Source organism: Juglans microcarpa x Juglans regia, chromosome 1D (assembly GCF_004785595.1).
Source record: "Juglans microcarpa x Juglans regia isolate MS1-56 chromosome 1D, Jm3101_v1.0, whole genome shotgun sequence".
Classification (NCBI taxonomy): Eukaryota; Viridiplantae; Streptophyta; class Magnoliopsida; order Fagales; family Juglandaceae; genus Juglans; species Juglans microcarpa x Juglans regia.
Window position 1 is genome coordinate 4,583,960 of NC_054594.1, and position 26,476 is coordinate 4,610,435.

At 35.6% G+C, this 26,476-nt stretch overlaps 1 protein-coding gene and 1 long non-coding RNA gene across 2 annotated transcripts; one reads left to right on the plus strand and one right to left on the minus strand.

Annotated features, from left to right (window-relative positions):
• The first annotated feature begins 2,288 nt into the window (after positions 1-2,288).
• LOC121239551 (probable disease resistance protein At4g27220) lies at positions 2,289-5,594 on the plus strand. The gene is made up of 2 exons (XM_041136818.1): positions 2,289-4,596; positions 4,840-5,594. The coding sequence occupies exons 1-2, from the start codon at positions 2,394-2,396 to the stop codon at positions 5,478-5,480; spliced, it is 2,844 nt and encodes a 947-aa protein (XP_040992752.1). The 5' UTR covers positions 2,289-2,393; the 3' UTR covers positions 5,481-5,594.
• Positions 5,595-11,443: 5,849 nt separating this feature from the next.
• LOC121252814 lies at positions 11,444-25,061 on the minus strand. Its single transcript, XR_005938284.1, has 3 exons — positions 24,713-25,061; positions 22,758-22,813; positions 11,444-11,564 (listed from the first exon to the last, which is right to left on the minus strand). It is a non-coding gene; the product is annotated as an uncharacterized LOC121252814 (long non-coding RNA).
• Positions 25,062-26,476: the final 1,415 nt, after the last annotated feature.

Here is a 26,476-nt window from a genome sequence, read left to right on the forward strand (position 1 = left end):
TATAAATTATTTGAAGAATTGTTTAGAAAATGAGTTCCATCCAATTATATAAAAAGAAATTTAAAATATAATTAACTAAAGTTACCTGCTACATGTAGCGGGTACTATTTATCCTGTAAACATTTTTTTGTTATTTATATTTTATTTACTCATTTATTTTCTATTTTTATGATTTTTACCATGTAATCAAAGTCTTTTTTATTGTTTATCATTTAAACACATCTATTTCATTTTCTTCAAAAAAAAAAAAAATTGGAAATATTTTTTAACTAATTTTTTCATATTTTAATTTTATTTTTTATTTTTATTTGGATTATATATTTTTATTTTGTATGTATAGAATAGAATTATATTACATTGTATATAAAAATATATTGCCAATATAAAAAATATATATATGGATATTGTAAATTTATTGGTAGAAATGAAATATTTAAAAAGAATAAAAAAATTATTTAAATGATATGAAGACAAAATAGATAAACTTATATATGATATATTGTAAAAGTCATTATATAAAATAGAAAAAGTGAAATTTGGTTATGTATTTTAAAAGATAACATAAAGAAACTATTATGAATGCTCTTGTATAATTTTGTAATCCATTTTTCCTTTTTGTATACCTATTTAAAAATTTTATTGTTCTACACGTTCAACATATTGTTAATTTAAACACTTGACTATATTAAAAAATAATTAATTTTTTAATTTTTTTAAAAATTATAATAAAGCTCCGTTGAGATAGTGAAGTGCTTCATCTAATCTCATCTTATAATTACAACTTTTCTAAATTTTCATACAAATATAATAAATAATTTAATTTTTTCAAATTTTAAAACAATAATAATATTAAAAAATAATATTTTAACAATATTTTATTTAACTTTTAACTTTCATATAAAATCGTCTCATCTTATCTCAATATTCAAACCTAACCTAATAGTCATTTCTCTTAATCAATAAGTAAAAAAAAATTAAATATATAAACAATCAAAATGAAAGAATAAAATGAAAAAATATACTAATATTATTCTTATACATATATGTGAATTGACACAAGTAGTGGGACTTTGATATTAATATTATTTAATACAAAAACAAATGGGGCTTTCATATTAATATTTTGTGTGAGCATCACGTGTGTGGGGCCTTTGTAAGCGTGTTTTTTCTTCAATGGTTCTTATATTAATATTATTTAATTCAGCTACGCGTTTTCGTGATCAACGTTACGTTGAGTGGCCCGAAAATTAGAATGAAGTTGCTACTCTTTTCTTTATTTCTATTTTTATTTTTTGAAAGTAAATTCTTTTCTTTATTAATGCCTTCCTGTCCATAACATTAGCATTAGTGTATGTATATATATATATAAAATAATTTTTTTTACATATTCATTTTATCATTCAAATAAAATTCTCACATTAATTTATGTATATTTGAGACAAAATAATAATAAAATATTATTATTTTATTATTATTCATTTTTTTATTAAAATCAATTTTTTATATATATTTTATAATTAGATCCACTATACATTTTATTTTGTCAACAATTTTGAACAGAGACAACGACTTCTGGTCCACGCTAAGGACAAATCCCACCGAAAGGCATCTCAAAGGCTTGACAAGAAGTTGCAAAGCTGCATCTGCTTCTCTACTTAAGACTAGTGGACATCTCCTCTGTGTCAGAATTGAATTGCATAAATTTGTTCCTCAATGGCATTCAATTTACCCTCTTCCTCGTCTGCCTCTTCTTCTTCCACTCGTAAATGGTCTCACGAATTCTTGACATATAGCTGTATAGTACTCTTGTTTATATAGGAATTGATGTAACCATGGCGAACAAATGATGCTGTACATGATCGGAAAGATTATCAAAATTAAATACGATCTTGTATGATTGTAAGAGTGACAAACGTTCAGAATAATATTTTTTTTTTTTAAAAAGCAAACAAACAAACAAGATAAGATAGTGCTATTTTGATTAAAAAAACTGAGTATTTTTTTTTTTTTTTTACTGATTAAAACTAAGAGTATTTCACTCTCAAAGATCGGTAGAACAGTAATGTTTACTCGACAAACTCCCTAGTTTAGGTAGGAATATGAGTGGCCACTCAACCAATCTGGTGGAACACATGGACACCAAGTTCCCCCCCCGCCCGATTATTCAATGGGACCAACAACCTACTGGTACTCTTGAGTCTTGTGACTTGTCCCTACTTCTTAAAGCTGGACGTTGAAGTGGAATCCAATCTAACGCGTTTAATTGGATTCTTCGTAGAAGATAAAAAAAAATTGAGAGCAATAATTGTCATTTTTAATCAGAAGCTGCGAAAACGAGTGTTCTTCATCAGCAGTTCTTTGCCTGAGAGTTTTTTCAAAGCAAATTTTCCGGCATGGAAGTCGTGTCTTCGATTGTCAGTGGAGCGGTCGTAGAAACTGGTCGGCCTCTCTGTGGCTCTATCTATTCTACGATCAAGAACATTGTCAAAGGCCCACAACAGCTTGATCTCTTGGAAAGCAAGATGAAATCCCTTATGGCTCTTAGAAATGATGCAGAAGAAGAAATGACAAGTGCTAAGAGAGACGGAAAAGTAATAAAAGAGCAAGCCACTGTGTGGGTTGGGGAGGTTGATAAGCTGCAGTATAAGATCAATGATCAGATTCAAGAAGCAAAGAGTTCCCGATGTTTCTTAAGTTGCAGTACTAAGCGGTATAAAATAAGCAGGGAAGTGCCAGAACATCTCACAGAGATAGAAAGGCTTCGAGCAGAGGGAAAGTCCCTTGCTGGTTCCGTGGCTCTTAATTATTCAGAGTTCAAAGCAGTGGCGCATTTTCCTGGACCTTCAATTAAAGATCAAACAGCATCAGTATCAGAAGATTTAGCCAAAATTACGACTCTATTGTCTGACGATAGATACCAGAGAATTGGTATATGGGGGATGGGAGGCGTCGGCAAAACTAATCTGGTGAGAAATTTGAACAATGAGCTCGAAAATAATTCAAATCGGCCTTTTACCTTTGTACAATGGGTTATCGTGTCCAAAAATTTGGACATGAAAAGGCTCCAGAAGGAAATAGCTGAAAGACTGTGTTTGAAAATGGAAGAGAGTTCGGGAGCGGATGGAATGGCTGCTAAACTTCGTCAAAGACTAAAGGAGGAACGTTTTCTTCTCATTCTCGATGATGTTTGGGAGAAAATTGATTTGGACAAATTGGGTGTCCCACGGCTTGAAGATCCTAGGGGTAGTAAGATCATATTGACATCTAGATCTTTAGATGTATGTAGGAACATGATGCTGACTGATGTTGACATTAAAGTGAGCGTTTTGAGGGATGAAGACGCTTGGCAACTATTTAGTCGATATGCGACGGATGTGGTTAGTTTAGAACATATCACACCACTTGCTGAGGCAATTTGTAAAGAGTGTAAGGGATTGCCTTTGGCCATCATCACCATGGGAGCTGCAATGAGAGGAAAGACGAAGCTGGAGTTATGGAACCATGCTTTGAAACAATTGCGAAGATCAGTGCCTTATGCAATAGGCGTTGAGGAGGAGCTCTATAAGCCTTTGAAGTGGAGTTACGACTCATTAGAAGGTAAAGACTTGAAAGCTTGTTTCCTTTACTGCTCTTTGTTTCCAGAGGACTTCTCAATTGAAATAGATGAACTAGTATGGTACTGGCTGGCGGAAGGTTTGATAGATGATCGAGAAAAGTATGAGGATTTCTACAGTAGAGGAATTAGTTTGATTGAAAATCTGAAGGACGCCTGTTTGTTGGAAGATGGTTCCTATGTGGGCACAGTGAAGATGCATGACGTTGTTCGTGATGTTAGCATATGGATTGCCTGCAGCGAGGATGGAAGTAAATTCCTTGTTCGTTCAGGGAATGGGTTGAAAGAGATTTCAGCTACTGAGCTATCAAATTCTCTCAAAAGAGTTTCTTTCATGAATAACGATTTAGAAAGACTACCTGATGATGAGTCTGTGATACAATGTTCAGAGGCATCAACTTTGCTACTACAAAATAATCCTCGCCTTGACTTAATTCCTGAAAGATTTTTGAAAGGATTTGAAGCACTGAGAGTCTTGAATATCAGTGGGACCGGCATCAAGTCATTGCCCGTTTCTCTACTTCAACTGGATGATCTCCGTGCTCTTCTTTTGAATCATTGCTGGGATCTCAAAGAATTGCCCTCGCTGGAAAGGCTCTGTAAACTTCTAGTGCTTGATCTCTCTTGGACTGGTATCAGAGAATTGCCAAGAGGGTTGGAGCAACTCAGCAACTTAAGGCATCTAATCTTAAAGAGGACTCAGAAATTGAAAGCGGTTAAAGGTGGAGTCATATCCAAGTTGTCTAGGTTAGAAGTACTGGACATGTCAGACAGTAACTACAATTGGAAAGTGAAGGGAGGGGTAAATGAGGAAGAAGCATGTATTGAAGAGCTCGAATGCCTTGAGCGGTTACAATTCTTAGCCATCAGTTTGGAATGGGTCCCCTCTCACAGTTGCCAAGATACAATTATTTCCTTGACAAATAGATTAAAAGGATTCCAAATTACCATCGTACGGCCGGACCATCCTGTAAATTATCCAGGTATTTTCTAAGTTATTTTAATTTTAAATATCATTCAAATAAAATTGATTTGAAATTTGAAATTTGAAATTTTTATTGTTTTATCTAATTTTTATAATTTTTTATAATATTAAAATTATATTCAAATAATTTTTTAAAATTTTGTAATATTTTAATTCGATATTTTCTTACTACTCTTTCACAATTCAATAAAATATATTAATTCAAAACTTTTCATTATTATTTACAAGTTATTTTCTGCAGGAAGACTATATGCACGTCCAGATGCCCAAAGTTGCGTGACAATGGCTGGAATTGATCTCTCGGGAGGACAGATCGGGTGGTGGTTGAGTATTGCAAGTCATCTACGCATAATTAGTTGTCGGGGACTGAATGAGATGCTACAAGACTTGGTCATTAACAGTGTTGGCAGCTTTACATATTTAAAAAAGCTTCATATTTATGATAGCAGTTTTCGGACTGGAGGACGTGCTGCACAGCATGACCTACTACCCAATTTGGAGCAACTTATTCTGATAGATATGACAGGCATTGAAAGCATTTCAGAACTCGTCTACCATCTCGGGCTGAGATTGCAGAGACTAATACAAATAAATGTGATTGGCTGTAGTGAGATAAAATATCTTCTCTCCCTTGGGAACTCTATTCGCACAATGCCAAACCTAGAACTAATCCAGGTAAGCTATTGTTCCAATTTAGAAGAGCTCTTCAATTATCTTCCATTATATGAGATCAATATGGCTCCAGATCCTATTACCCCAAAGCTACAGAAATTGGAATTGGAGAACCTTCCCAAATTAAGGAATCTTTGTGGGGACGAAAAGACCTGGCCGGGTAATAAAGTGAAGGTTGACGTGACCGATTGTGATCTTCTGAGCACTTAGCAATAATTAATAAGATGGAAACTAGTCGGAGGGAAACACATTGGAGCCGAATGCATGCAGGCGAAACTAAATAATATTTTACGTGTTTTTGTTGAAGTGATGTGTGCAATATATGTATACTTTTCTGGAAGTTTATATTACGTGTGCCATTTGATGTATTTGAATGTATTTTGTGAGTGCCATTTGATTTGATGTATTAAATAATATTTTATGACCTTCCACTTGTCTTAAATAGGACCGTATACAACTCTTTTACAATTATTTATTTTTAACTTAGTGTTATATTTATCTCGTTGCGTAAGATGTGATATATTTATTATTATTGAATGATAAAAAATTATATTTTAAATAATTATTTAATAATGATAAATATGTCACATCATATATAATAAGATAAAAGTAAGATAGTAATATGATGTATAGAATTTTTCTTTTATAAAATAATATTATTTTTAGGAATACGTTTTATATAAAAAAAATGTCCTCATAATTGTAAAATAGCTTTACAAAATAATAGTTGTTTTTATCATTATTTTACACCAATAAGACTCATGACTAAAAGCACGTGGCAATGCAGAATCTCAGCAACCGACATCCAACCTTACTTTGACGTTACCATTTGAAAGCCATATATCGTGAATCAACATATATCGTGTCAAGTTTTAGCTTGAATAATTTGAACGTCAAAGTTAAAAACACATGAAATTACTTCTATAATATTTATTATTGTTCAAAAAATCTATAGGAATATATAAGATGTTTTAATTCGGCCTGCTCCATCTTTCTATTTCTATTTCTATTTCTATTTCTATTTTACTTGTAGCAGTACTTGAATTACAACAAATACTTTCAAATATTTTTTCTTCAAATAATTATATATAGCTACCATTTGCCAGATCGAAGAGTCCCGAAGTCAATATTCGGATAGATATCCCACCGCCCACCTACGTCACCCCAACTTGGAGATCGAGGCCCACTCTACTGAATAGATATTCGGATAGGTAATATAAAATGAAATAAAAATTAATAATTAAATAAAATATTATTAAAATATTATATAACCAAACCAGACATCAGTCATCACTTTCAAGACCAATAGGCCGCTAGCTAGTCATTTCGATATATCAACCATCATCTAGCACTCACTTCCAATGGGGCGGAAAAGTTTGATCCACCTTCCATCTTTTCGATCCGGCATCTAGCATACCATGCATTAATGTTTTCTTTAGCTTGGTCCAATATCTCTAAAATTAACCCACTGTTCTTGATGCCATCTCGGCCACAGATCACATGCTTTGCTTGCACGCAGAACATCTCCGGCATCAAACCAATCCTCATGATCCAATTCCCTCTTTAACTTTTTTTTTCTTCCTTAATACCGACCTTTGTTTTCTCAATCAATCTTATTCTGCATGCACCTGTCAAAGCCTATGATAAAGCATATAATTTGTTGAAGGTTGTTGTTCAAACATAGCTGCTGAATGTCGCGGTCAGATACTGCCTTCCTGCAGCTAGCTCTCCCACCTTACAACGTATCTAAAATAAACTACGAGTCGTGTTCTTCCCTTAAAAGGATTTGGACCAATTAAGGAACGCGAAAACTTTAAGTTGCTTAGAGAAATAGTAAAGGACTGGAACATTGAATTAGTAATTTGGCGGTTTCAGGACGTAAAGTATCAATATGTTAGAAATATATAAGATTGTCGACTACGTATAGAGAGTACTGAAGGCAACAAACAATATTATCTAACATTACTCAAAATGAGATATAATTAGTACTTGATTGATAAATTATAATTATTTCAAGCTCAATCTTACAAATAATGATATCAAGCAAGCTAGCTTAAATAAACATCTAACAACCAAGATCAGTCTGATGTCTTGACGACATATGACCATGTTCTCCAAATGAAAAATTCCCCCCTGTATATAAAAAAAAAAAGAGTAGAGAAAATTCTGCATATTACACCATGAAAAATTGATTTACTGATCATCATCCCACAACCACACATCTTTTAATTTCTTTTCATTTTTTCATAATAAGTATGTGATGTATGGAAGATGAGTAGAACAACTCAAATAGTTTAACATAAATAAAATTAAAAAAATAAAAATATATATGATGTGTGGTGTGAGATGATAAGTAGCATAACCAGCCTATCATTATATTCTATTTGGATGAGATGACATGCATTGCTCATCCCACTTTTGATTTTTTTTAAAAAAAAATAAATGATCCAAATATTTGATAAAAAAGTACTGCATTTATAAAATTTTGATAAAAGCAAGATGGTAGTCATGTATAGTATTATTTTTTTTACAGCAACTTGGTTTTTGAGTGATCTCTTGAATAAATGTAATTTTCACGATGTCCAAATACGATATTATATAGGTCTTACGACTATTTGCTTTATAGATTTTTTGAATAATTATAACTACCGATGGAGGAGTCCAAAGATGTTATTACCATATTGAGCGATTGATAATATTGCATATACATTAAAAAAAAAATTAGAGTATTGTCCTGTTTTTGAAGAAAATAGAAAAATAATAAAACAATATCCATGCATATGATCATTTGCCTTTAATTTTTTTTAAAAAAAAAAAAATTAATATCGTGGTCAATTTGTTTTGCTATTTTTTATGTTTTGACGGAAAGAAAATTGAAAATATAACCTTTTCCTACATTATAATTCATATCAGAAATAAAGAACTCTGGAGTACTCTATCCAAAACACTGACAGGTAATGTAATTTCCTTTTGAATTAAAACGGTACCTGATGATGACTATATATCAAATTAATTGTAATATTAACAAAAAGGCCTAAAAGATAAGAAACCTCACCTTATCCATACATGCTTGTAATTGACATGTTAAAAGCAAATACGCGTGTATCTTTTAATTATTTTCTTTGACGTGTTGCCTTCCAATTGCATGTTTTTAATTCCCAAAGGCATGCAATTTCTAGGTAGGTAGCTAGCTATAAGCTTAAATTCCGACTATTATATAGAGCAAGGGGCTGCTCTCTTTCATTCAAACTTATAGATTTATACTTGATGACCAGTAAATAAAAAATGACGGAAACTGACTAGAGACTTAAATTCCGTGTTGAAAATATATCTCAATAAATTAAAGGGAGTTATTATTCTAATTAAATTCATCAATTTGACCTAAATTATATATGGACTGAACAAATTTTTCAAAGATTATAATATATTCTCTTGAAACAAAACACTTGCCGAGAAAATTCATCTATATAGTATGAGAAATGGTCAATTGATAAAAGCAAAAAATAAAGATACACTTCTTTCACAATTATTATTCAAACTGATCATATCATTATTTTGAGTTAATAATGGTATCTAAACTTTTCAATATTACACGATAATATCATTAGGGTGGCATTTAGGCGGAAGAGTTCATTTAAGTTTAGATTTAGATTTGGATTATAATTTGTATCTAAAATAAACTATAATAAAAAATCTAAAATCTTGGAAAGCTTAAAAGCCTATTTGGGTTTGATACAAATCCAAATTTTAATATGATTAATGCTATATGCAGTTCTAGAGTATACAAGCCACACACACTTTTTTTAAGAAAAAAGTGAGATCAACTATATTTAAAAAAGTAAATTTTTTTAATGCTGATTTGATCAGATTTACCCACTTTTTTTTTTTTTTAAAGGGAATACGCGGGAGTTACACATGCAACCTTATATTGTAAATATAATTTTTCTTTTAATATATGATCATCCAAATAAGACATTTGTATTTCAAATCTCCAAATCCAAAAATCTTCATCCCGGCCGGGTTCATTCATCCAAACAAACCTGCATAGGCGAGGTGTATAATATTTGTGTAAAAATTCATGTGCAATTTACTAAGTCAGCTGCGACCAGTTCATGAGTGGTTAAATGCATTATACGCTGCTCAGTGGCCTGACGTTTCACGTTTGCAGTCAAAACTTGTTCAATGGTATATATGATGCAGTGCACGCTTGAGAGTGGCAATCCTTTAGTTTTCTCTTGCATTTATTACCACTCGATATCATCATTCCTAGCATTTTAACCAAATCTATGACTACGAGCATGCAATAATATTCATATAAAGGCTAGCTTCGATATTATATTAATATGCATTGAATGCTGGCCTGGCCATTTTTTCAAAGTTATAAATACAAAAAGTACATGAATAGAAATCAACCCAACTTGTTGAAAATTTTACATGCATTTAACTTTCCCAGATCCAACTTGCGCTTGCGGGGACACATTCTCACCCGGCCCCTTAACATAAATATTATATGAATGCATGTGTCTTCTGCGCTCTTACTGGGCGTAGGGTCCATTCATTGCACACATGATGCCCTTTTTGGTGTCCGACTCACTCAATATAGCCGGCTCTGCATGATGTGGCGTCGACTAAGCTCTATGGCTTTGAATTTTTATAACCTATACGAGTCAGCATAATGGGAGTCAAAGAGACAGCCAAAGGGGTCGGCTTTTGAAACTTCTTTTGGCAAAAAAAAGAGAAAAGAAGAAGGAAGAAGAAGAAGAAGAGGAGGAGTAGGTAAGTGTATTTAATTAATATATTTTGTTTTCGATATTTCGTCCTTTAGTGGTTAAGTTTTTAAGTCTTCATTAACGCGTTTGATGAGATATTAGAGGTTAGACTATTAATGTGAAAAAGGAAAAAATAACAAAACAAAGACTTGAAAGTCTCTGTTAATTCTTTCACCTTAATTAGATGTAATATCCCACTTTAGCCCTATTAATTTGTGTCTCACTTGACATGATTTTAAAAAATTTAGATAAAAACTCAGAGGTAGGAGATCTAATTGCAGCTGTCGTTTGCTAGAACAGTCCCAAAGTTACCACTTTACGTGAATATCCCACCTTCCTCTCATGTCACCCCCAACTTGGAGATGATTCAGGTCCATGCAGCCAGCAAGCTAGAGAGCCCCACTGATCCTGTTTTCTCAGGCATCATCTTCAAGAACGATTGGCCACCATCTTGCACCTAATTCGATCAATGATCTTATCTTACATTTAACACCATACCAGAAAAAGTACTACGTAAATTACCTATTAACTGAAGTTATACGTATATGTTTTCTTAATATATAATGCAATATATATGCACATGATGTCACACTAATGACGATGATCATGAAATTACTCTCATGTACATGATCAATCTTCTGAATATAGCTAGCTAGCTAGCCCTTCACTGTGACTCGGTTTTTAACTTAATATGTGATATTAAATGGGAATAGATCATATGGATAATAGAAGATACAGAGATATATAATTTCTTGCGATCAGAAGACAATGTTGCTGACTTCTTGTCCACTGCTTGACAAATTCATACGTTAGGACTTACAAATAATTGCATTCCTAGAACTGTCCAAGCATATATTGACTTCTTGTGCATACTTGCTACATTAATTCAGATATTTGAAACCTTCTCATTCATGTTTCACAAGGACATCATACAGATTATATGTTGCTATATATCTAATATATACACACACACTAGGGAATGGCCCCAGGTGCGTTAGCTCAGGAGTGCACCTGATATAATGATTTTAATAAAAAAAAAATGAAAAAGTCAGTAGCTTATTTGTATGGGAAAAGAAAATACAAGGTTAAAGAAAAATAAAAAATCAAGATTAAAAAAAAATCTAAACTTCAGCAAAGTATGAACATTGGTCTGCATCTATATTGGATTATCTATTTATTCTCTATATAATAATAAAATATTATTAATTTAATAATTTTTTTAATTTTAATTTTTATCACATTTTATAGTTCTACTAATTAAAATATTAATAATAATTATATTATAATTAAATTAATAATTAATATTATATTTTGAGTGTTTAAAGTATTTTATTAGTTAAAATAAAAGCTTCTAGATGCTAGTCAAAGCTTCTAGATGCTTTATACCATAAAACTAGTAGCATACCTGAAATGCAATTACAGGATGTGGAACAGTTGGATTTAACAGCATAACTATGATTTTCTTGATATGTATAAGAACATTTACATGTCCATTTGTTTATGCCAGAAGTATCCGAAAGTTCATCTGCATCCAAATATTCAACTTAAGACAAAATCTTCATAGCTTTTATATGTAGATGTCACGTATTACTAAGAAGCAATGCTAGGGAACTTATCAATTCAAATATGGAAGCGCTTCACATACTGAATTAATAGCAACACTATTTGCCACAAATAGTTGAACATAGTGGGAAACTAATGTATTTTTTGGTTGACATTTCCATCCCATGTTAATATTACGAATTACAGATTTTCAATTCACAGGATTTGGGCCATTTTAAGTTTCACAAGTTTACTAGGAAACATTTTCGTCTAATTTCCATCACATACTATTTATATGGCATAATTTGATTTAATTGTAAAATTGTAAAATTTGGATAAATGGTGTGCTCTACACACTGGTTTATTATAAAATTTACTGTCAGATTTTAATGGCCTTTTGGTTCTGATCAAAATAGATAATTAGAAAATTATCTTTCTAGCCAAGTCCCGAAAAGAATGCAACGGCGCTGGAAGTATTTCACTCTACTTGGTGATTGAAGATAGATATTCTTTACCTCTTGGTTGGGAGGTTAATGCTATTAAGGAAGACTCCCATGAATCAAGCTAAGACACAAGACCAGATTTCATGCTCCTGATTGTTGACTATCATAATCTTTCCTTTTACTGAAAATTATATATTTCCTTGTATAGATTTCCTTGTATAGCGTAATTTTGTATTTAGTCTACTTGCCTTACATAGTTCTGTAACTTGTATATTTTAGAGACAGAATACATCAATCAGAGTGTGGTGTTTTTCCATTACAACGTGTGTGCAGTATATTTTCTATATGGTATCAGAAGTGTCATCACTCTAACGAGTAATCGATCCAAGAACTACCAATGTCTTCTTCCTCATACTCTAACCCCCTTTGAGTCAATACTCAACCCATTTCTTCCGCTGAAGATGCCCTTATTGCTCTCAACATCACTGCACAAATTAATGAAAAACTCACCCCTTCCACCTTCCCTCAATGGAGAGCTCAGTTTGAAGCTCTACTCATTGGCTATGATCTCCTCAACTACGTCAATGGAGTTTCTCAATGCCCCTCCCCTGCTGGCACATCCTCTTCAGATCTCACCAAATCCCATTGGATTCGTCAAGATAAACTCATTCTCAATGCTATCTTGGTCTCTACATCCACCACTATTACTCCTCTCATTGCTACCTCAAAAACCTCCCATGAGGCTTGGAAGAAGCTCAATCATTTGTATGCTAGTAAATCTCGAACCCGTGCCATGCAACTTAAGGAACAGCTTACCTTAATTCAACGAGAGAATCACTCTATTCCCGACTACTTGCACGCTGTCAAAGCTCTTGCCGACGAGATTGCCCTCATTGATCATCCCATCTCTGATGATGATCTCACCTTGTATGTCCTCAATGGACTTGGTCCCGATTTCAAGGAAATCGCCGCCCCAATTCGCACACGGGAAAACTCCTTGGCGTTCGAAGAGCTTCATGATCTCCTTGTGGGTCATGAGAATTATCTCCGGTGGCTGGAGAGTGCGACTCAAAACCTTGTCGCTACTGCAAATTTTTCTCATCGGCAGAGGAACACGATGACTCAAACTTCTCATGGGTCTCAGTTTAAGGGCTCCTCTAAGGCACATGGGCCTCAACGTTCCCAAGCCCCCTCTCGCAACACCGCAGGCTACACCAAGGATTCTAGAAAGCCCAACACTCATTCAGGCAGGTCCAATCAGCGGCACTATCAACCAAAATGCCAGTTCTATGATCAAATGGGCCACACTGCTAAGTCCTGTCCTCAGTTGCACTCCTCTGAGCTAACCGTTAATTGTGCCTCTGCTACAAATCAAAGTGAAAAAAAATGGCTTCTTGATTCTGCAGCCTCTTAAAACATTACTTGTAACACCACGTATTTTAGTGTATTTTTATTGAATGATTATTTTTATTAATTCAAAAATGTATTCTCTTATTTTAAAATTGGTGGATTTTTAGTGGGTTTATTTTTATGATTTTTAAAATTTGTGAAAATTAAATTTGATATGTTTTCTTAATATTTATTATTGTGATGCATTTAAATTGTTCTTTATTTTAAATTAATTAATTGTTGGATTTAATTATTTTATCTTCACTTTATCATTACATTTAAATTATTTTATTTAACTTGCTGTTTTAAAATCGTTTTCGTTGGATCATTTTCGTGACTCAAGATGTGAGGATTGAACCTCATTTCTTTCCCTCCATTTTCTCTTTCCTCTCTTTTTCTTTCTTCTTTTCTTTTCTTTTCTTCTTTTTTCTTCCTTCTTCCACTGCTTTCCCGCTCGACACCCCTCTCCCTCTCTCTTCTCGTGCGTTTTTCTCCTCCACCCAGCCCGCCGCCGTGAGTCGCCCGTGACCGACATCGCCCACCGCCACAAGTTCCCCTCCCGCCGGCCATCATCCCCCACCAATCTCAGCCCCTAACTCGCTGCCGTCTCTCCCCACGCACAACACCAAGCCGCGGGCTCTCTTCACTCCAGCGCCACCGTCGCACCACCTCCGGCCACCATTTCTTCACCACTTCATCCTCGACCTCCTAACAACCCAATGGACCCAACTCCAGCTCCGATCCGTCACCGCTGAAGCACATCCAACCCCATTTCCGGTTTGGATATTTTTGGTCTTCAACAACCCTTTGCGCCGCCATTCATGGCCAACCACCACCACCACTAGCTTCATCGACATCTCTAAGCCCTACCTTATTAATTTCGGGTCTTGGTTTATCCCCGTTCAAAAGTGGATTTTTGAGACCCACGACCACAGTGTATTTTACATTGTTATGTTGCTGAGCCGCCACTTCTTGCAATTTCGTGATCCTTCGAAAATTATAATATGGCACTGTAAGTATTTTTCCAAAGAACTTTCGTGATTTAAATATATTTTTGCACTAACTCATATTATTGTGATCTGGTTTGACATACCGGACTGAATCCGAGGAGTTTAGAGGTCGGATGGATTGTGGATGGAGTTGTTGTGTGTTTGGTTTGTATTGTTAGTTGTTGATATAGTGTTATTCATGTACATGGCATATTGCAAGCATGATCATGTTTGTATTGAAAACTGAATTTTCGTGTAATTGCATTCATGTTCATGTGTTTATTGAAAATTAGATTTTCACGTGAGAAAAAATGAAAGAGACTGTAGGGATGGTGGTTGTGTCCCGCCTGTGATTCCTGCCTACAGTGCTCTAATAAGTATTCATTGTGTGGAAAGGAACTGTAGAGATGGTGGTAGAGTCCTGCCTATGATTCCCGCCTATGGTGCACGCGGTAGGGATGGTGGTTGTGTGCCGCCTGTGATTCCCGCCTACGGTGCACGCGGTAGGGATGGTGGTAAGCAGGGATAGTGGTATAATCTCGCCTGCGATTCCTGCCTACAGTGTTCGATAAATGGTTTGTTTATGAATCATTTTCTGGGAAAATGACGGACTATGTTTTTGGGCCAAAATGGGATTTTAGCGTGTGTTGGAAATAATCATTTTTCTGGAAAAAATGGTATTTTATGGCTAAGCGTATTTTATCATATGCATGCATGTTGGTTGCATTAATATGTTTTTATCCCGAGAGTTGTTTGATTTATACTTACATGTGGTACCATTTTATGGTATCGCAGATTTTGATGCAGATGAGGATGACGAGCCTTAGCTTGGCTCCGTTGGCGGAGTGATCTGGAATTGCTCTTGTTTATCGAGATTCGTTTTTATCAATTATTTATGTATTGCCTTTGTAATATAGTTGAGATGACTGTATAAATTTTTAAAGATAATTTGTTTTGAATATTTATGTTTAAAATTTTGGTACTTAGTTGACTTATTTATATTATTCGCTGCGTTGTTTATTGTACACTGTTGTATGTACACACACTTGGCACTTTCGTTGGGATGCGTGACCATGTTCTCATCATTCTGACGTCACGATTCTCGTGTCTTTGTACGTGGGAGTCTGGGCGTCACAGGTGGTATCAGATCAGTTCGGCTCTAGGTAAAACCACATGTCCCATAAGTGCAGTACCAGAAAATTTTAAAATTGTGACTTGAAATTATTTTGTTGGGAGTATATTATTTTAATTGCTTTATTTATTTTATTGTACGTTACTTTGTTATTTATTTTATTTGTTTTAATTATTTTATTATGTACTGCTTCATTTGTTTTATTTATTTTGTCTTATGATATTTTATTTTGTTGGTTTTATTTTATTTTATTTTATGTTATATTGTTGTATTTCAAATTTATTTTGCTATAATTATATTTTAATTTGTTTTGAGTTGGAAGTGGGGTTAAGGGTTACGCTATGGTAGGAAGATGATATGATCAAGAATGCAAGCTAATGAGCCCGAGGATGAATTACCGAAGGGTGATAGAAATTATGCCATGGCGAGGGCATTGAATAGGATGACGGAGTTCCTTCAGCAAAATTTTCGTCCACAACAAGGAGAGCAAAATAGGGTGGTGCAAGTCGGGTGCACCTATGAGCGTTTCTTGGCACATAGGACTCCTGCCTTCACGGGCAAAGATGATCCACTTCGAGCTGGGAGGTGGATTGAAGACCTTGAAAGGACATTCAAAATCTGTGGTTGGGAGTTACCTGTTGCAAGGTGAAGCAACTAATTGGTGGAAGACTAAACGGGAACTCCTATAAATGGAGTTGGGATCTTTGGCGGCTGTGTCTTGGCAGCGCTTCAAGAAAGAGTTCGACGATCGCTTCTTCCCTGTTTTTGTGAGACGGCAAAAGACTCAGGAATTCAATAACTTGGTCCAAGGGGATATGACTGTCGAGCAATATGCCAAAAAATTTATAGAGCTTGGGCGATTTGCGTCTCATCTGATAGCCACCGAAGAATTGCGGACCGAACGTTTTCAGAGGTTGGTTGAGGTGGCCTATATTGCTGAGCGAGAGCGAGGTGCTGTGGTAGGCTCCCCTCCAGGTAAGAAGCGACTAAACGTTGATGGTGAAGGGAGCAGCTCTGGGTCGCCACAAAAGTTTGTGCAAAGGATCGGGGCTCGATCGCAAGCAGCCTCCGGTGTACGTATTGGGGGTCGAGCTCCAGTTTGTGGCAGATGTAATAGAGCTCACAAGGGCGAGTGCCGTCAAGGTTGGAACCAGTGCTTTGAGTGCAGTCAGACGGGACACTTTGCTCGTGAGTGTCCTAATCGGACCCAAGTGAATCAGGGTGGTCATCGAGGTGGTAGAACTGGTCAGAGGCAATTAGGTCAGGCTCAGATGTACGCGTTGACTCCTGGTAGTGCTGACGACGAGGTTCCAGAGACTCAGGACGCTGGAGTTATGGCAAGTAAGGGTCTAACCTGATCTTTCGTAATGGATGCCTTGTGTGGCTTATTATTGGGTTTTGGGAAAAGTTATGCAAGCCGTATCCATACTCGTTGGGTCTTGGAGGTCGTGAGATTTTTCTTAAGCGTGTTCTGGTTGTATCTTGTATCCTGCTTTAGCGTGATGTTTAACTCTACAAATTTTGAGGACGAAATTTTATTTTAAGAGAGGGAGGATGTAACACCCCGTATTTTAGTGTATTTTTATTGAAGAATTATTTTTATTAATTCAAAATTTTATTTTCTTATTTTAAAATTGGTGGATTTTTAGTGGGTTTATTTTTATGATTTTTAAAATTTGCGAAAATTAAATTTGATATGTTTTCTTAATATTTATTATTGTGATGCATTTAGATTGTTCTTTATTTTAAATTAATTGATTGTTAGATTTAATTATTTTATCTTCATTTTATCATTACATTTAAATTATTTTATTTAGCTTGCTATTTTAAAATCGTTTTCGTTTGATCATTTTCGTAACTCAAGATATAAGGATTGAACCTCATTTATTTCACTCCATTTTCTCTTTCCTCTCTTTTTCTTTCTTCTTTTCTTTTCTTTTCTTCTTTTTTCTTCTTTCTTTCTCTACTTTCCCGCTCGACACCCCTCTCCCTCTCTTCCCGTGCGTTTTTCTCCTCTACCCAGCCCGCCGCCCATGACCGACACCTCCCACCGGCACAAGTTCCCCTCCCGCCGGCCATCATCCCCTACCAATCTCAGCCCCTAACTCGCTGCCGTTTCTCCCCACGCACAACACCAAGCCGCAACACTCTCTTCACTCCAGCGCCGCCGTAGCGCCACCTCCAGCCACCATTTCTTCACCACTTCATCATCGACCTCCTAGCAACCCAATGGACTCAACCCCAACTCTGATCCGTCACCGCTGAAGCACATCCAACCCCATTTTCGATTTGAGTATTTTTGGTCTTCAACCACCCTTTGCGCTGCCACCCACGGCCAACCACCACCACCACTAACTTCACTGACATCTCTAAGCCATACCCTATCAATTTCGGATCTTGGTTTGTCCCCTTTCAAAAGTGGGTTTTTGAGACCCACGGCCACAATGTATTTCATACTGTTACGTTGCTGAGCTGCCACTTCTTATAGTTTCGTGATCCTTCAGAAATTATACTATAGCACTGTGAGTATTTTTTCAAAGAACTTTCGTGATTTAAATATATTTTTGCACTAACCTATATTATTGTGATCTGGTTTGACATGCCGGACTGAGTCCGAGGAGTTTGGGGGTCGGATGGATTGTAGACAGAGTTGTTGTGTATTTGGTTTGTATTGTTGGTTGTTGGTATGGTGTTGTTCATATACATGGCATATTGCACGCATGATCATATTTGTATTGAAAACTGGGTTTTCGTGTAATTGCATTCATGTTCATGTGTTTATTGAAAATTAGATTTTCATGTGAGAAAAAGGAAAGAGACTGTAGGGATGGTAGTAAACAGGGATGGTGGTTGTGTTCCGCCTGTGATTCTCGCCTACAGTGCTCTGATAAGTATTTATTGTGTAGAAAAGAACTGTAGGGATGGTGGTAGAATTCCGCCTGTGATTCCCACCTACGGTGCACGCGGTAGGGATGGTGGTAAGCAGGAATGAAGGTTGTGTCCCGCCTGTGATTCCCGCCTACGGTGCACGCGATAGGAATGGTGGTAAGCAGGGGCAGTGTATAGTCCTGCCTGTAATTCCCGCCTACAGTGTCCGATAAATGGTTTGTTTTGTGTGAATCATTTTCTGGAAAAATGACGGACTATGTTTTTGAGCCAAAATGAGATTTTGGCGTGTGTTGGAAATAATCATTTTTCTGGAAAAAATAGTATTTTATGGCTAAGCGTATTTTGTCATATGCATGCATGTTGGTTGTATTAATATGTTTTTATCCCGAGAGTTGTTTGGTTTATACTTACCTGTGACACCATTTTATGGTATCGTAGATTTTGATGCAGATGAAGATGACGAGCCTTAGCTTGGCTCCGTTGGCGGAGTGATCTGGGATTGCTCATGTTTATCGAGATTCATTTTTTATCAATTATTTATGTATTGCATTTGTAATATATTTGGGATGGCTATATAACTTTTTCAAAATAATTTGTTTTGAATATTTGTATTTAAAATTCTGGTACTTAGTTGACTTATTTATATTATCCGTTGCGTTGTTTATTGTATATTGTTGTATGTACACACACTTGGCACTTTCGTTGGGATGCATGACCGTGTTGTCATCATCCTGACGTCACGATTCTCGTGTCTTTGTACGTGGAAGTTGGGGCTTCACATTACTGGTGATCTGGCAAATTTATCTATTCACTCTGAGTATGATGGAACAAATGAAGTCGTTATTGGTGATGGGTCAGATTTGGCTGTCTCACATATTGATTCTTTGAATTTACATTCACCCACACGAACATTTATTTTACAAGATACGCTGTGTGTTCCTAATATTAAAAAAAAATATTAAAAAAAAAACCTCATTCCAGTTCATCATTTCACCACCCAAAATCATGTGATTCATGTTCTATTAATAAAGCACATCAAAAACCTTTTCGGTTCACAAGTTTTCAAAGTCATGCTCCTCTTGATCTTGTCTATACTAATGTTTGGGGGCCCGCCCATTGTACTGGTCTTGATGGTTCTCGCTACTATTTGCTTTTGGTTGACCATTACACCAAATATGTGTGGTTTTATTCTATGCCTGCAAAGTCATGTATTTGAAACATTTTTCCTCAATTCAAAGAACTGGTTGAAAAACGTTTTCAAACAAAAATAAAGTCTCTACTCTAATAATGGTGGAGAATTCATCAGTCTTAAGCCTTTTTCGTTCTCTCCATGGCATAAGTCACCATACCATGGCCCCTCATACACCTCAACAAAAAGGTGTCTCCGAAAGGAGACACTATCATCTTGTCGAAACTGGCCTCACCTTACTTCATAATGCCTCTCTCCCCCTTTTATATTAGCCTCATGCCTTTCAAACCGCCACTTATCTCATAAATCGACAACTCACTCCCCTCCTGCAAACTAAATCACCATTTGAGACACTGTTTGGACAAAAGCCCAATTACCTCAAACTCAAGAAATTTGGTTGCCTATGTTATCCTCTTACCCGACTTTATAACACCAATAAACTTCAGACCAAATCCATTCCCTATGTCTTTGTTGGTTACTCTCAAACTCAAAATGCGTATAGGTGCTTGGACCCAAAAGCCCAACGGCTTTATGTCTCTCGACATGTTATGTTTGCCGAAGATCAATCTCATCCTCTCTTGAAATCCCATGTTTCGTCTCCTGGACCCTCACACACAAAACCCTCCCTTCTTCTCGACGTCCAGCCGCCACCTGCAAGCACGTTGCCGCCCCTGCCCTCTACTGCCTCAGTGACTCTGGACAGTGTCTCCACCGCGTTCCCAACACCTCTAGGTAATCTCTGTATCTCTTCCTCTCCTGATTTTTTGATTTCTTTCAACATTGATGCACAACCATTTTCGACACCGTGTGAGTCTGATTTGTTGCTGTCTGAACCCGAATCATCACCTCCCTCTCACAACTCCCTTCCCATACGTCAAATCGAAAAACCCCCTTCCCCAGCTCACAGATCCCACACTATGGTTACTCGATCCATGAATAACATATTTAAGCCTAAACAACTCAACACAGTAACCAAACACCCACTTCCCGAAAGTCTTGAACCAACTTGTGTGACCCAAGCCATTTCTGATCCTCACTGGTGTGCGGCTATGTCTGATGAAATTACTGCACTTATGCGCCATGGGACTTGGGACTTAGTTCCTCCTCCATCACAATGTCACCCAGTAGGCTGTAAATGGGTATTTCGGGTCAAGCAAAAGGCCAATGGCTCTCTTGATCGCTTCAAAGCCTGATTGGTTGCCAAAGGGTATAACCAACAACTCGGGATAGATTACAAAGAGACTTTTAGTCAGGTGGTCAAACCAGCCACCGTTAGATCTGTGTTAACTGTTGCTATTATGAAAGGGTGGATTTTGAGGCAAATGGATGTTAATAATGCATTTTTGAATAGTGACCTTACTGAGGATGTATATATGATATAGCCTCCTGATTTTAAAGACATGTCTAAACCAGATCATGTGTGCAGGCTGCGCAAAGCCATTTATGGCCTTAAACAGGCTCCTCGGGCCTGGTATTCTGCTCTAAAGGAAGCCCTTCTTGCACTTGGTGTTCTTAACTCTAAGGTTGATTCCTCATTGTTCATTTATAGTTATGATTCTATTACATGCTATTTTTTGAATTATGTGGATGATTTGGTAATTACTGGGAATGATTCCCAATTTGTGAAATCCATTATTCAGCAACTTGGGGCTTGATTTTCTTTAAAGGATATGGGCACTCTTCATTATTTTTTGGGAGTGGAAGTCATTCCCACTCCTAAAGGCTTATTTTTGTCACAACACAAGTATATTCGTGACTTGCTATCCAAAACAAACATGGTTGGTGCGAAGGATGTGTCTACTCCGTTATCTACGAGTACCTCCTTAACATTACATGATGGTACAGCTTCTATTGATAAGACTGAGTCACTGAGTTTTGTCGTGTAATTGGGGGTCTCCAATATCTTTCCCTAACCCGTCCTGATATTTTATTTGTTGTTAATAAATTGTCTAAATTTATGCATAAGCCAACAGCTACTCACTGGACAGCAACCAAGAGACTTCTTCGCTATCTCAAGCAAACCATATTTCACGGCCTTCATCTCAAGAAGTCCTCCTCTTGACTTCTCACAACCTACTCTGATGCTGACTAGGCTGAAAATCTTGATGATCACACCTCAACGTCTGCCTATATCAGCTTTCTTGGCTCAAATCCCATCTCATGGAGCTCTAAGAAACAGCGTGCTGTTGCTAGATCCTCCACGGAAGCTAAATATCGTGCACTTGTTAATGCAACCTCGGAAACAATGTGGTTACTTGCTCTTTTCCAGGAACTTGGAGTTTCCCTCACATCCGCACCATCTCTTCTATGTGGCAACCTTGGAGGTACACATCTTAGTTTCAATCCGGTTCAACACTCACAGATGAAACATATTTAGATTGACATTCACTTTGTTCGTGAACTGGTGCAACGTGGAGCTCTTCATGTGCAGCATGTGCATACTCAGGACCAGCTTGCAGATATAATGACAAAGCCTTTGTCTCGACAACGTCCTAAAATACTTCGTCACAAGATTGGACTTGCCGATGACAGCTTAATCTTGCAAGGGCATATTAAGGAAGACTCCATGAATCAAGCCAAGACACAAGACCAGATTTCATGCTCCTGATTGTTGACTATCATAATCTTTCCTTTTACTGTAAATTATATATTTCCTTGTATAGCGTAATTTTGTATTTAGTCTACTTGCCTTACATAGTTCTGTAACTTGTATATTTTAGAGACAGAATACATCAATCAGAGTGTGGTGTTTTTCCATTACAACGTGCGTGCAGTATATTTTCTATAAATGCAATGTAAAAATTGTTTGTGTTAATTCAGATTCGGGATGAGTACTTGACCCTCCAAGGTAGGAGTTTGTAAGCTATGGTAGAAATATTATTATTTTTTACGGTTTTATCATTTCCAATCATGATATTAATGTGACAGATTTTAGGTGACTTGCTATTTAAATGGAAGACATATAGATATATATATATATATATATATATCATGTATGAATAACCTCTGTCCAAAAATTGAAAGGTGTTAGGGGGAGTCTTTATCAGTGGAGCAGAATGGGGAGCAGTGGAAGAAGTTTCACCAAATCTTGGAGTTGCTGGAAAGATCCAAGAATTCATGTGGAGAGTCCTTAATGCTATCTTACCTACAAAAAACAGCCTTTTGAGGAAAACAGGTTGTGTCAAGTGCTTCTTGTCCAATCTGCAATATGGAGGAAGAGTCTGTATGTGATGTTTTCAAAAACATTGTCCAGCTGCAGTGGATGTGTGGGGTGAGGTTGGAAGTCCAGTGAGGGAATGGAGTAGGAATTGATTTTGAGGGTTTTTGGCCTGATCTTTATAATAGACTGAACTGTGAAGACTTAGATTTGGTGGTTGTTATCTGTCATAGGGTATGGACTAGGAGAAATGAGTTAATTTTCGAAAACAGATTCAAAAGTCCTCCTATGGTTTATATATTTTAGCAGTTCAGGATGTTGAAACTTTTAGAGAAGCTACCTTGGGTAACAGCTTCATATCTAATCGAGTGCCAACAGAATTTTTTTTTATATGTAAAGAATTTTATTTATCAAAGAATGGCAAGGCCAGTTATTGACAGAAGTTTTTAACAAACCTCCTGCAGATTCTTGGCTCAAAGCCAATGTCTGTCCAAGCATTTGATAAGGAGGGGTCGAGGCTGGGAATTGGCATAGTAGTTAGTGGATGCAAGAGGTGATGTTCTAGTGGATCTTGCTGCTCAAAGGGATCAGGTTTCCTCTGCTCCCTTGGCTGAGAGTGCTGCTCTTCTTAGAGCAGTTACCTTGTGTCAAGAATTGGGATTTGACTATGTTGAAGTCGAAAGTGATGCAATAGGAGTAGTGACTGCAGTTAATGACACCAGATCAGATTCAGCATGGTTGGGGCAACTTATTGAAGATATTAAGCAGTGTATTTCTGGTCATTCAGGTTGGCTGCTTTCGTTCATCGGTAGAGTTGCAAATCGAGCCGCAATTCATGGTGGAAAATTTGCTTTGTCTGTTGATGTTGAAACTGTATGGATGGAAGACTGTCCTGACATAGTCCTTCCTCTTATTTCCTTTGACAAGTCTTGTATGGTCTGATTTTTTATGCAATGAAATCTTTCTTTTCACCAAAAAAAAAAAAAAAAGAATCTGTTTGCCTTAGTGTTATGTTTTTACTTGTTTTTCAATTAAATTGTGTTAATATAAAGAAACATTTTTCCTCCATATAGATGATAATGAGAAAATAAGGCATTTTCAAGCAATGTCAGGGTATGTATGGGTTTCATTTTTCCTGTATATATGTTACAGTAAAGTACTTTAGATGGCTCGATGTACTTGGTTATGAAGTTAGATTTTACACTAACTATATGTGCATATCAGGTTGCTACCTATATCTTTAAACTCAAAATGGCAGAGAGCTAATAATTATTAGCATTTTAACATCTGTCAGATATTAGATATATCTGAGAGATCAATATTATAAATATATATATATATATATTTATATATGTCTACATATAGATGGATATATATGAAGTTAAATCAGTTTTTATAATGTTACGTAAAACCCAATGATTATTCTTTGTTGTCTTGTTTAGACAACTCATTAATTTTTCTGTACATTTTCTCATTGATATATAATTACTTATGACTCACCCTAAAGGGTAAAACCATAAAGATAAGGTATCTGTTCTACATGCCAGATTCACTATTGTCCTTCTAATTTAGAACCCCAAGCTACTATATTAATCAGGCTAAGACAGTATATCCTTGCCATGACCACAAGAAAAGGAAGTAAAGTACATGAATACCAACATCTCACAGTTTAGAGCACAACGTACACACATCTTAGAGCACCACGCAGGAAAAAGGCAGAGATACAAACACATAATTCCCAGAGGGGACAATCAAGAAAAAGCGGTGGAAGACAGCATTCTACAACAACGAAATGTAACCCAATTTTGGAAATCAAAGAAATGCTAAAGATTCAGAAAAGTTGTGGGATTTAGCATGGAAGAGAGAAATCCGAAGCTAAGTAGAGACAATCCAAGAAACAGAGTTTGAGAATCACATTTTAGTGGGAAACGTCGTTGGTGTACCTTCTCCGCGGTGGGTTCCCCAATTCTCCTCAAATTGCACAGTGGTATGATGGCAGTGCACTTCTCTCCCCTCTCTCTGTCTCTCGAACACTCTCTCTCTCGCGAACGCACGTAATACAGCTTGCCCACAATCACTAAGTCTATTAATAATGGAATCTAAAGGATGGATTAACCATGTGTGCCAAAGGAAGAAGCTCTCATGAGTGGATTTGCAGGTAGCTTTCGAACGGAGAAGAAGAAATTGGAGAAGAAAGAGGGGAGCTCGGGATTGTAATCCACGGAGATCGAGCGGGAAAACAAAAAGTAATCAAGTGTTTTGGAGCCCGGACTCAATATAATCGTCGCAACATGTATTAACTTAATTACGGTGCTACATTTCGTCGCGATATGGATAAAATTCGCTGCAAAAACTCAGTTTATAAAGCCTCCGAGTATTTCTAGTAAAATTAAAATTAAAAAGTTTTCGCAGATGAATTAAAATTAAAATTAAAAAGTTGAATAAAGTATTGTTAAAATATATTTTTAATATTATTTTTATTTTGAAATTTAAAAAAGTTGAATTGTTTATTTTGTATTGTATTGAAATCTAAAAAAGTTGTAATAATTAGATAAGATGAGATATTTTTGAAAACAAACTAGAGTTATTGTTAAAAGAAAGTAGCAAAAATATATGAGTGGTTTGGATTATAAATGAGTTGAGATGGTTTGTGAATAATAGAATAAAAATTGAATTATTTCTTATATTTTGTATGAAAATTTGAGAAAGTTGTTTTGAGATTTGAAAAATTTAAATTGTTTATTATATTTTGAGTGCGAATTTGAAAAAGTTGTAATGATGAGATGAGATGAGTTGAGGTAGATTTTGAATGCAAACGAAGTCATAATCGTTGCAATTACTTGATTATTTGTTTTGTTTGTAACCATATAAGAACATTTCCATTGAGTTCCCTATAATCTCTTTTTCCTTATAATTTGAAGAAAAAATTAGAAAATGTTCTCAAAACCTCCCTCCATCCGGATCCTTATTTTAAGAAAAAGATTTATGGGATGAATAGTGGTTCAAAATACTCTCAATAGGACCCACAAACACATTTCAATCTCTACTCATAACTATTCACAAACAAGACAACACGTTTGGATAGGGAGAATACATGAGAAGTATTGACAATATTTGTGAATAATGATAAATAGAGTTTGAAGTGGGTATGTGAGTCCCATTGAAAGTATTTTGAATTATTTGGATGTATGAAGTATATTGAATTGTTGATTTTTGGATAAATAATTAAAAAATGTGTGGGTCTTATCAATGATTGATTTTTTTTAATGATGATTTTATTTATATATAATAATGATAAATATTATAGCGAAAAAATTTTAGTATAAAGATAATTTATTGTATTTAGCATGTAAAGTGTTTTCATTAATTATACGAGCACGGAGGGCGAATTTCTAACATTTTTCATTTATGATTTTCTTCGGTCACACGTATAGGATACGCACCCATTTTGATGTTTCTGTATGTAAAACTAGTGGAGTTTACTATTTTGGATAGTGTTAATACGAAAGAAGCAAGAACGGGGTGGAAAATCGTAGAAAAGTAAAATAAAGTACAAAGTAAAAATTAACCTCGGTTTGCACATGAGATGAGATAATTTAGATAAAAGTTAAAAATTAAATAAAATATTATTATAATATTATTTTTTAATATTATTATTTTTTTAAGATTTAAAAATTTTAAATTAAAATTTGAAAAAATTGAATTAT

Excerpts from the sequence above, each read along its gene's own strand:
- LOC121239551 (XM_041136818.1), top strand. The coding sequence starts at position 2,394 with ATGGAAGTCGTGTCTTCGATTGTCAGTGGAGCGGTCGTAGAAACTGGT. Across the intron at positions 4,597-4,839 it reads CCATCCTGTAAATTATCCAG|GAAGACTATATGCACGTCCA; the intron begins GTATTTTCTAAG and ends TATTTTCTGCAG.